General features: G+C 49.2%; 1 protein-coding gene across 2 annotated transcripts in view; it reads right to left on the bottom strand.

The window, feature by feature from the left end:
- TCEA3 (transcription elongation factor A3) overlaps positions 1–12,531 on the bottom strand; it is a 43,679-nt gene that overhangs the window by 25,481 nt on the left and 5,667 nt on the right. For both annotated transcript variants that reach the window (XM_081574496.1, XM_081574497.1), the window contains 3 exons: positions 11,738–11,843; positions 11,148–11,292; positions 3,057–3,119 (listed from right to left, as the gene is read on the bottom strand). In XM_081574496.1, the coding sequence (XP_081430622.1) occupies positions 3,057–3,119; positions 11,148–11,292; positions 11,738–11,843 (314 nt within the window). The remainder of the gene's footprint in view (positions 1–3,056; positions 3,120–11,147; positions 11,293–11,737; positions 11,844–12,531) is intronic.

The raw sequence follows: 12,531 nt of genomic DNA, 5'->3' as shown, positions 1-12,531 counted from the left end.
GGAGGCACAGGTTTATCCCTGGTAGGTAGAACTAAAATCCCACATGCCACATGGCACAGCCAAAAAAAAAAAAGGAAGAGAGACCAGAGCCTGAAATCTCCCTCTCTGTCTCTCTCGGTCCTGTGCAGACACAGTGAGAAGGTGGCTGTCCACAAGCCAGGAAGTTCAGTTCAGTTGCTCAGTTGTGCCCGACTCTTTGCGACCCCACGGACTGCAGCATGCCAGACCTCCCTGTCCATCACCAACTCCCAGAGTTTGCTCAAACTCATGCCCATCGCGTCAGTGATGCCATCCAACCATCTCATCCTCTGCCATCCCTTCTCCTGCCTTCAGTCTTTCCCAGCATCAGAGTCTTTTCCAATGAGACAGTTTTTTGCATCAGGTGGCCAAAGTACCGGAGCTTCAGTTTCAGCATCAGTCCTTCCAATGAATATTCAGGGCTGATTAGTGTAGAACCAAGGATGCTGCTGGAGCCTCAATTCCGAGGCATCGCCTGTGGCAGACAATGCCAGTCGACCACTGAACTCACTTCTCTGGTAGGACGCAACCTCAGATTCGTGCTCCAAGCAGAGAGCCTCCACTCATCCGCTGGGGCTGGCACTCAGCTGCGACAGTAGGGATGCTCGACACAGTTGCCCCATCAACATCCCAGGCATGTTTAATCTTTATAAAACCTTAAATGCCCCATTTTTTCTTTCCAATGTCAGTCTTACTGTACATTAGGCCTAAAAGATTGAGGGCAGGAGGAGAAGGGAATGACAGAGGATGAGATGGTTGGATGGTATCACTGACTCAGTGGACATGAGTTTGAGTAAACTCCGGGAGTTGGTGATGGACAGGGAAGCCTGGCATGCTGTAGTCCATGAGGTCGTAAAGAGTCGGACACTACAAAGCAACTGAACAACAACGAAAAAATCCAAAATAACTGGGCAGCTTCCAAATTACTCCCCTAGAAGTCAACACCCTTACCACTCCTTCCAGTCCCCCGAGCATCCACATCATTTGCCTCGATCCACCTCTAAGCCGCTTCCTGGCCTGGCCTGGCCTGCTCTCCCTTTGCTCTGATTCTTCTGCTCTGACCTCTGACCTCTGACCTCCCTCCCAGGCCACAGCGCACACTCCTCTATCCACAGTCTCTCCTTGGTGATCTCATCCAGGTTAGTGGCTTCAAACGTGAGCTACACATTAACGATTGAAATTTGTATTTCCAGCCCAGGCTTTCTTCCTGGATTCCAGCCTGGTATAACCTACTGCATACTCAATTTCTTCACCTGAGTGGTCTGTACACCCCTAAATCCAACATATCCAAACCTGAACCCTTGATCTCCCACCTCTAGCCTGACTGGCACAGAGTCTTCCCCATGGTATCTCCATCCTCACAGACACTCACGTGACAAGTCCTGGAGGCATCCTGATACTTATTCTTCTCTTGTACTCCACATCCAATCTGTTAGGAAATCCTGGCAGCTCTCCTTTGAAAATATATCCAGGGTCAGGACTTCCCTGGTGGTCCAGTGGTTAAGACTCCAGCTTCCACTGCAGGGGGCGTGGGTTTGATCCCTGGTTGGGGAACTAAGATCCCACATGATGCAGGGTGTGGCCCCCCTAAAACATATACCCGGGGTCTCCCACTTCTCCCCACCTCCATGCTGTCACTCTGATCCAAGCCACCTTCACATCTTCCCTGAATTATTGAAACAGCCTCCTGGCTGGTCTCTCTGCTTCTGTCTGTGGCCCTGACAACCCAGCAGAGCAACAAGAGGCATTCTGATAAATTCACTCATCGGATGCCCACGCTCAGTACCCTCCAGGGGTTCCTGTTTCACACCATCTTCCAACTCCCACCTTTACTTATTCACTCCAGACCCACTGGCCACCTTACCACTCCCTGACCCTGCCAAGCACATTCCCACTTGCAGGCCTTCTGTTTGGAATGACTCCAATGTCTGCCCGGCTAATTCCTCATTTCTTTCATGTTTTTGCTCACAGGCCATCTCTTCAATGAGGGCTCTCTGACCACTGCAGTGACCATCCTTTCCAACTGCCCCCCCATCATTCTGCCCTATTGCCTCCCACAGCATTTATCACCTATTGAACCATCATATAATTTACTTGGGCTTCCCTGGTGGCTCAGTGGTAAAGAACCTGCCAGCCAATGCAGGCAGGTGTAAGGGATGTGGGTTCGATCCCCGGATTGGGAAGATCCCCTGGAGAAGGGCATAGCAACCCACTCCAGTATTCTTGCCTGGGGAATTCCATGGAGAGAGGAGCCTGGCGGGCTACAGTCTATGGGGTTGCAAAGGGTGGAACATACCTAAGCAATTAACAACAATATTTACTTATCATATGGATTACCAGTTTCCCCCATTAGAATATGGGACTTCCCTGATAGCTCAGTTGGTAAAGAATCCGCCTGCAACGCAGGAGACCCTGGTTCGATTACTGGGTCAGGAAGATCCGCTGGAGAAGGGATAGACTACCCACTCCAGTATTCTGGCCTGGAGAATTCCACGGACTGTATAGTCCATGGGGTCACAAAGAGTTGGACACGACTGAGTGACTTTCACTTTCACCCATTAGAATAAAGGCCTCATGCCCTTGAGGATTTTGTCTCATTTGTCCACTGCTATATCCTTGGCACCTAGAATACTTCTTGGCACACAGTAGACCCTCAATAAATATTTGATGAATGAATGAATGACTTGATAATTTAAGGTCAATACCAGTTCTGCCCCAAACCCAGAGATCCCAATCCAGGCACAGGCTCTTAAGACCTGTTTAATTGGGTTCAACTTGACTTTGGGAATGTTCCCCAGACAGCAATGGGATAACAGCGACTGCTCAGGCACCCCAGCGAAGGAACCATACCTCTCATTCAGAGGCTTCCCCCAGCACCCCCGCCAGTCTTACTGTGTGGGTGGGTCCTAGAAATTTCAGTCAATGCAACATATGAAGCTTCCTCCTTTCCCGTCTCAGGATTCCTCCAGTAAAACAGAGAGACACACACACATGCCGAACAGGACTTCTGGGCTGGAGAGGCCCATGGCTTCCTTTACCTTTCCACTGATGGTCTTTTTGGAGAGGAGGTGGCTGAAGACTTGGACTCCACAGAGTCTCTCCTGAAAGGAAGAGAAACTGGAGATGAGATGCTTTGGTCAACGAGCATCAGTGCTGGCCTAGAGAGATCAGAGTCTGGGGAGGAAGCATCCCAGAGCCAGGCCTGCTGGGCTGGGGATGACAAAGTCTACCTGGACCCCAGCTGCCTGGCAGGGGGACCCCCAGGAGGTGCTGGCTGGTCTCCTCACCTACCTGCCATCAAATGAGGTAATAGGAGGGAAGGAGACCAAGATCTGCCAAGCACCAGATATGTGTCAGATGTGGTCCATGTGTTATGTCATGTGTTACTAATTACTAATAACTAATTCTCAGCAGGCCCTTCCTCCTTGCTGTCAGGCAGGCCTTGGCTAGCTGAAACCGATGGAATGGAACTCCTCGGATGATCAGTTCCCATGAGGAGCTGGAGTAGATCAGCCTCAGCCTCCCCTGTGAGCACCTTAAGAGGAGGGGAGAAGCAGGTGGGCCTTCGAGGTGCAAGAACTGGGTTTAAAATGGCAAGTGAGAAAGGAGGGTACAAACTTAGAAGCGTACTGTGTCTGAAGCCAGGCAAGAGAACTAATGTCTAGGAGAGGAAAAGATTGAAAGAAATACATCCAAATGCCGAGTGAGTGAAGTCGCTCAGTCGTGTCTGACTCTTTGCAATCCCGTGGACTACAGCCTATCAGGCTGCTCTGTCCATGGGATTCTCCAGGCAAGAATACTGGAGTGGGTTGCCATTTCCTTTTCCATTTTTGAAATTCACTCAGTTGTGTCCAACTCTTTGCAACCCTATGGACTGTATAGTCCATGGAATTCTCCAGGCCAGAATACTGGAGTGGGTAGCCTTTCCCTTCTCCAGGGGATCTTCCCAACCCAGGGATCAAACCCAGGCCTCCCGCATTGCAGGCGGATTCTTTACCAGCTGAGCCACAAGGGAAGCCCAAGAATACTGGAGTAGGTAGCCTATCCCTTTTCCAGCGGATCTTCCCAACCCAGGAATCGAACCAGGGTTTCCTGCATTGCAGGTGGATTATTTACCAACTGAGCTATCAGGGAAACCCATAACCAAATGCTACCGTAGTTATATCAGGGTGTTGGGATTAGAAGTGAAAAATCACACCCCCCCCCCGAATTCTATGAAATACACGTAGCTACATTCTTTTTAGGGCTTCCCATGGTGGCACAGTGGTAAAGAATCCATCTGCCAATGCAGGAGATGCAAGAGACTCGGGTAAGAACCCTGGGTCGGGAAGATCCCCTGGAGTAGGACATAGCAACCCACTGCAGTATTCTGCAGTATTCCATGGCCTCAAAAAGAGTCAGACATGACTGAGCACACTTACACACATCCTTTTTATTGTATAGAATGTATTTCCCCCTTTCACTGTTTTTGTCACATTAACCTGCTTGTAAATTGTAACTCCTATTCCCCATGTCACTCACCCAGCTCTCTTTTCCCCCTTTAACCCATTTACTTATTTATTTTTGGCTCCCCTGGGTCTTCACTGCTGCACTCGGGCTTTCTCTAGTTGCAGTGAGCAGGGGCTACTCTCTAGTTGTGGTGCGCGGGCTTCTCACTGCAGTGGCTTCTCTTATCACCGAGTATAGGCTATAGGTCTGCGCGCTCAGTAGTTGTGGCGCATGGGCGTGTGGGATCTTCCTGGGCCAGGGATTGCACCCACGCCCCCTGCACAGGCAGGCAGACTCTCAACCAGTGGACCACCAGGGAAGTCGTTTTAATTTCAGCGTAGGTGTCACCATCTAACAGACCACATAATTTGCTTACTTACTTTATGCATTGTCCAAGCCACCTGCCATGTAAATTTCACAAGAGCAGAATCTGGTGGGCTTTGTTCCCTGTGGTGGAGGCTGTCTATGCCGAGTCCCCATCATCCCTTGGGCACTCCTCCCAAATGTACTGGGACCCAAGGATTTCCTTCTCCAAGATACCCTGGGACTCTGCCTGTGCCAGCCAGCGCCAGCAGACCGGTGGGCAGAAATCACAGGAGAGTTAACAACCCCAGGAGCAGCCCTCAACTAAACACGTGGGAACAGATGGGCAAATACTCCAGCTTCCTCGGCCCTCCAGTGGATCAACTGAGGTGTGTCCTCCACCATCTCCAGCAGGATTTAAGCCCTGGCTTCCCTTGTAGCTCAGTTGGTAAAGAATCTGCCTACAATGCAGGAGACCTGGGTTCGATTCTTGGATTGGGGAGATCCCCTGGAGAAGGAAATGGCCACCCACTCCAGTATGCTTGCCTGGAGAATCCCGTGGACAGAGGTGCCTGGCAGACTACAGTCCATGGGGTTGCAAGAGTCGGACACGACTCAGTGACTAAACCACCAGCACTCAGGGCAGTAACTTGCTCAGGAACACACCCTGTGGCGGTTCCCCTCCCTTCCCTGTCTCACTTCCTCACTCCTCTGTCTGCATTTCCTGAAATCACTTCCCAAATAAACCTCTTGCACCTAAATCCATGTCTCAGGGTTTGCTTCTGGGAAGCCCGGTCTAATATACTCAACTCAACTGACTTCTCCTAAGTGAACAGAACAGTGCTTGCCACAGAGTAGGTGCTCTATAAATATTTGTCGCTGAAGGCTGTGAAGTCAAACAGTAAAGAAATGATTAAAAAAAAAAAAGTGGAAAAAGAACCCTCCCCAGAGGTAAGAACTGTTTATGTTTAACATCTTTTTCTCCATGCATACAAACATACACGACATTTACCACTCTAAAAAGGGAGGCAGTAACACGCTTCCCAGGTGGCATAGCGGTAAAGAATCTGCCTGCCAATGCAGGAGACGTGGGTTTGATCCCTGGGTCAGGAAGATCCCCTGGAGAAGGAATGACAACCCACTCCAGTATTGTTGCCTGGGAAATCCCATGGACAGAGGAGGCTGGCAGGCTTCAGTCCATGGGATTGCAAAGAATCGGATACGGCTGAGCGGCAGAGCGCGGCACAGAGCGCAGGACAGTGACATGAGCTGTAATCCCAGCCCTGCCCCTGGGCAGGTCATCTTCTTTGAGCAACAGTTCCCTCATTTGTCAAATGCCAGGAAAAGGACCTGTGTTTGTGGGCTGGCTAGAAAGAAAACTCTAGATCATTAACATCCCTACTGTAGTTCCCACCAGGAAGAGCTCCTCAATGCTCCCTAATCCTAGGTATCTGATTTCTCCTTTTCCATCCCTAATCCTAGGTATCTGATTTCTCCTTTTCCAGATAATAATAAGGGTCCTGCATGGATTTCCAGCTCCCATCTCATCCTCCACGTGGCCTGGGGGACAGCAGGTAAGAAAGTTTCAGGTGCCAGCTCTTAAGGATCCTGTGGACCTTTGCCCCAGCTTAGACACAGGGGGAGGCAGCAGAGAGGGAGAGGGGCAGAGACCTTCCTTTGCATGCCCCCTCCAGTCCCACACTGGGCCCTGGGAGCTCCTCTGCGGGGCTCCCCTCTGAGTGCCCCACGGGGATGGACAGGTGCAGGCAGAGCTGGGAGCTGAAATTCTTGCAGTGGGAGAAAGGCGGGGAGACATGAGTCTCTCCTCTCCCTGGGACTCCCCATTTTCTGGCCTTTCCTCATCACTTTTCTTTTTAGAACAAACCAGAAAACTCTGCCATTTTTGCAAAGGATCATTATGAAAACTATTCAGGAACATGAAAAAAATGCCTAGAATACATTAAAAAGATAAATAAACAGGGATGTAATTGTCCCCTGTGTCTACAGGAACGGTAAAATTATGTAAGTAGATCAGGACTGGAAAGGAAGAGGAAAAAATTACAAGCTGTTTCCTTTTTCAGAAGCGGCACACTGTGGAGAAATATTTTTAATTCTTATTTTAAATTTTAGTAATGTGGTTACAGTGCTTATATAATAATGTGGTTATAATGTTTATATATGATAATAAATTGTCAATTAAGAAAACTAAAAAGAAAGGAAGTTCACCAGCGGAACTGAAATAGGACCCCTGTCCACTGGATTCTCCCAGCAAGGCAGGGGCACAACCACCCCATTCTCTGCTCAGCCACGGAGACAACTTCATCTCATAGCTCCAGCTATGAAAAGTGAGCTGGCATCAACAATTTAACACCCCAGGATGCTGTTAAATGTAAAATGCTGGTTATAAAACAGTATTATAGTGTGCTTCCAATTTTATTAAGAAAATATAACTCTATGTGTGTGTATATATATATACACATATGTTCTTAAAAAGATGAGAAAGATATACATAAAAATGTTAAAAGTGATCATTTCTGTTATTTTCTTCTTGTGTTTGACTTTTTAAACTTTTGACTCTAAATGTGACCCACTGTTGGAATAAATATATGATGTCAAAAGGCTACAAAATAGTATATGGAGTTTAATTCCATTTTATTAATACAATAAGTATTTCATGGGTAGATGCACAGGAAAAAGCCTAGAAGGATATATACATATACATACATATAGGGAATGGCAACCCACTCCAGTACCCTTGACTGGAAAATCCCATGAACAGAGGAGCCTGGTAGGCTACAATCCATGGGGTCACAAAGAGTCGGACACAACTGAGCGACTTCTCTTATCACTTATTTATAGTTATATAAATTTTAGGGCTTCCCAGGTGGCTCAGTGATAAAGAATCTGCCTGCCAACGCAGGAGATGTGGATTTGACCCCTGGGTTGGGAAGATCCGCTGAAGGAAATGGCAACCCATCCAGTATTCCTGTCTGGAGAATCCCATGGACTGAGAAGCCTGGTGGGCTACAGTCCATGGGGGTCGTGAAGAGTCTTTTGACACGACTGAGGAACTGAGCACTGCATATAAACTTTATATATAATGAGAAAATGATGTGCATTCTTCAGGTCACAAGAGTGAATCTCAGAGTCTAAGGATTTAAGTGATTAAGTTCAGCCTAGAAATCTGCTTTCTGCTTTCCAACTGTTTCCTCACCCATACCTATCGTCTCGGTGGGCCTTTAAAGGAAATCCCTTTGCTGATCATTTGGTGGGATCTGGGGACAGAGCAAAAGGAAACACCCATGCCGAAGCTGCCATCTGTACCCGGATGTCTATACTCCCTATTCCCCAGACTAGTTCCATGTTCCATTTGGTCTCCTCATCCAACAGTTCAGCCTCCAATCTTTCAACTGCATGTCACAAGATCCTGTTCCTTCATTTATTTGCCAAGGTATTCAGAAACAAACTTCCCTGGTAGCTCAGATGGTGAAGACTTTGCCTGCAATGAAGGAGACCCAAGTTCAATCCCTGGGTCGGGAAGATTCCCCTGGAGAAGGGAATGCTAACCCACTCCAGTATTCTTGCCTGGAGAATTCCATGGACAGAGGAACCTGGTGGGCTATGGTCCATAGGGTCACAAAGAGCTGGACACAACTGAGCAACTAACACTTTCACTTTCAGAACCAAACAGGTGCTCCAGACATGGCCAAACCAGCCAGAGCATGAATTTTCCACAGGGGACTGCACTGGTACAGCCGGGCCTGGCAATGCTCAGTAAATGCTCACTCCATGCTGGGCATGGGAGATCGCAGGATCCCTGGAGGCCAACCTTTTAATCCCTTTGGGAAAACCAAACACGCCATGCGAAACATTAAATGCCAACGAGGATTTCTCCAGGTGGGATACAACTGCAAAATTAGCAGAATGAAAGGGACAGAACATTCAGAAGATTCCAGAACCAGCTGACAATACTGCATCTTAAAAAGCAGAGTACAGAATTGATGATAACTACAGAAAACAGAGAAAAACATATACCAAAATATTAGTAGTGATTATTTTTGGGTGGTGGGAATGTGATTTTTTCATACTTTTAAAATATTTTCCATTATTTTTACAACAGATTAATTTATTTATTTTTGGTTATGTGAGGTCTTGCTGCTGGGTGTGGGTTTTCTCTAGTTGAGGCGGGCAGGGGCTACGCTCTAGCTGCAGTGTGCAGGCTTCTCATTGCTGTGGCTTCTCTTGTTGCAGAGCATAAGCTCTATGGCACAAGGGCCTCAGTAGTTGCAACACACGTGCTCAGTAGTTGTAGCATGGCGTGTGGTCAGTAGTTGCAGGTTGTGGGTTCTAGCGCTCAGACTCAGTACTTGTGGCATACAGGCTTAGCTGCCCCGAGGCATGCAGAATCTTAGTACCAGGACCAGGGATCGAACCTAAGTCCTCTGCATTGCAAGGCAGATTCTCAACCACTGGACCACCAGGGAAGTCCCAGAATTACAGTACTTTCAAAAATTAAACAAGGGTGATGAAAATATATTATATGTTTCCCTGGTAGTCCACTGGTTAAGAATCCGCCTGCCAATATGGGGGACATGGGTTCGATCCCTGGTCCCGGAAGACTGGGACCAGAGCAACTAAGCCCGTGTGCCACAGCTACTGAACCTGCACTCTAGAGCCTGAGAGTTGCAACTACTGAAGCCCGTGTGCCTAGAGCCTGTGCTCTGCAACAAGAGAAGTCACTGCAATGAGAAGCCCAAGCACCATAACTAGAGAGTTGCCCCCACAGGCTGCAAGTAGAGAAAGCCCACACACCACAATAGACCCAGTGTAGCCGAAAATAAATAATTAAATAACACAATTTTAAAAAGTTTAAAATGTTGGTATATCACGAGTCATATTGTCTGTAACTATCTAGTACCACTGGTTACTATTCAGTGTCATCTAGTCTCATTCCCTTATCTATTAGATGACCTCCTCCAGAAGGAATTAAGTGATCTGACCAGTCATATAGGGAATAGGTAGGACCTACTAATACATCCATGAAGGCTTTTATCTACCGTCATGGATAAGGCCATTTGGGTCGATCAGAAAGTCATGCATTGGGACTTCTCTGGTGGTCCAGTGGCTAAGACTCTGTGCTCTCAATGCAGGGGCCTTGGGTTCAAATCCTGGCCAGGGAACTAGATCCCACATGCCGCAACGAAGACCCGGCACAGCTAAACAAATATTTTTAAAAAGTCATGCATTTTTGGAGACCTTGGTGGGTGTGGGCAAGGAGGAACAGACACAGAGTTGAGACCTCAGCAGAGGTCTGGGGGTCTGACAAAGATGGGGCTCCCACTCTTGCCACATAATGGCTGTGTGATCCTGGGAAAGACCCTGCTCCCCAATCTTCAGCTTCCTTATCGCTGAAGGCAATTTTGACTAAAAAGCCAAAACACACTCCTTCTCTGCGGACAAGAAAGTTCCCAGCCCCATTAACCTGGAACCCTGACGAAGGTGGACCGTCAGCTGTATTCCTAGGTGACATTGCGTCGAGAGCAAATGAGCCCTGATGGGTAAATTGTGTCTAGATGGGAAAGGGCCATGAAAGAACTATCCATGATTTATGGGAAACCGCAGTCTGGGGCCACCCCGAGTGCTGTGAATCTTGTAACTGGTCATTGCCCTTGATGGAATCCTGGAGACCTGGTTTATGGGACTTATCAATTGGAGGATGTGACGAGAGTTCCCACCCTTGGTGGTCTCATTCTTTGCACCTGGGAATGTCATCCGGGTGGGCAGGAGAATAGCTCTGGATACAGCCTGGTCCCTATGACAGGGGTCCCCAACCTCCAGGATCTAAGGCCTGATGACCTGAGGTAGAGCTGCTATAATAATGGAAATAAAAGTGCACAGTAAGTGTAATGTGCTTGCATCAGCCCGAAACCATCCTCCTCTCCCCCTCTGCCACCCCACCACCCATGGTAAAATTGTCTTCCATGACACTGGCCCCTGGTCCCAATAAAGGGTGGGACCACTGCCCTGTGAGAAGTCTTGGTGATGAGAAACACCTTGGTGATGTGTTCTCATCACCTTGGTGATGAGAAGCTGCCCTGCTGGCACACTGCATCTCCTGTCCCTGCATCCTTCAAGGTGAAGCCCCGCCAGGGACGGCCTCTTTGAGTCTCGTGAGTCTGTCTGGTGGGGACAAGAAGGCCCCCAGAGGGGGCACTGCAGAGGGAAATAACAACACCCACCTCCTGGTGTGTGAAGACGGAGAGACGGTATATAAACAGAAGGGCTGTCAGAGGACGTGACAAGCATCAGCCCCCTTCTCGCCATCCCAGAACAAGTACCTGTCTTTGGGCTCTTCCACCCGTTTTTTCCTTGGTGGAGAAAGACTTGTCTCTGGCTTCCAATCCGAACAGTCAAGCCCTTTTTCCTTCTTCTTGGCTTTTACTCTTTCCTCTCCTTTTTCTCCTTTGGGGGTTGCTGGGGAGTCTAAAAACAGAATAACGACATTGTTCCTCAACCCGCTCTGTCTCAGCCAAACCCAGGACTTTGGGGGAGAAAGGACTGAAGGGCAGGGACTGGGGCAGCCTCACCCCTCTCCCAACAAATGCACATTCACACACAAATGCACATACAATGTGCACATGTGTGTGCAAGCACAAGCTCATGCATGGGGACAGAAAGACATCTCTGCACACCAATGTGTATATACAGATGTGTACACACACATGAAGCACACAGAAATACACACATAGGGACACGGACACGAAAACTCACCCCTCTACAAATCCCACATTTGTGAAGTAGACAAACCCTGGCACTCCCACCGGGGGTCGTAACTGAGTCATTCAACAGCCATACACTGGGTACCTGCTCTAAGCCAGTACCCAGGTGCGGGGAGAAACACTCGGCCCCGGGGACCCTGCCCCCTCACCCAGCAGCTGCTTCCAGTTCCTGATGAGGACTTTGGCCAAGGCCACCACCTCCTTGTTGGAGCAGTGCTTGCGGACTCCGTTCACGGCGACTCCAATCCTGGTGGTCTGCAAAGGGAGAAGGTCAGGAGCCAGCCTGGGAATCAGGACACGCTGGACTGGCTGTCCTGGTTGGCAAGACCTGCGCCAGGGCACCCACCCCCTTCCCCTGGCCCAGGCTCCCCAGGGCTTTAGCCCAGAAATGTGGCTGAGGTTATCACCCTGACTTTATAACGGACCTGCTGCCCTGAGCAAGGTCAGTGCCCAAGGCCTGGCCCCCCATATGCAGGGGTAACTGCAGCTTTGAAGTAAAGGTGGGGTGGTGGGGGTGGTGGCCACGGGCCTGGCTGGTGCTCAGGACTCCTCCCTGTTCTCTGCCCTCTGGTGTCCTGGAGTTCAAATTTCAGCCTAAGACACAACTGGCTACTACAGCCTGGGTACGTGCTAATTTTTCAGGGCCCAGAGCTTCTGGTAGAGTTTTGTAGGCCACATGGGTAACACATGAAGATGCAAAAATGGGGGCTTTCACCTCTCCCTGAGATGCTGGCCTCCTGGATCCCACAGACCTCAGGTCTTGGGAACTTGGGAGTTCAAGGAAAGCAGGTCAGGCTTGTCCCCAGACCCAGAGGGCCCCGAGTGCTTAGAAAGCTACCATTGCCATCTGCACGCTTCTGTTCCCACACCTGGAGTACCTCAAGATCCCCCCTGCTGCCTTCCCTTCAGAAACCCCTCCCAGACCCCCTCCTGGGAGGGCTCC

Source organism: Giraffa tippelskirchi, chromosome 3 (assembly GCF_054371585.1).
Source record: "Giraffa tippelskirchi isolate mGirTip1 chromosome 3, T2T-mGirTip1v1.2.pri, whole genome shotgun sequence".
NCBI lineage: Eukaryota > Metazoa > Chordata > Mammalia > Artiodactyla > Giraffidae > Giraffa > Giraffa tippelskirchi.
This window is presented reverse-complemented; position numbering and strand designations above follow the sequence as displayed.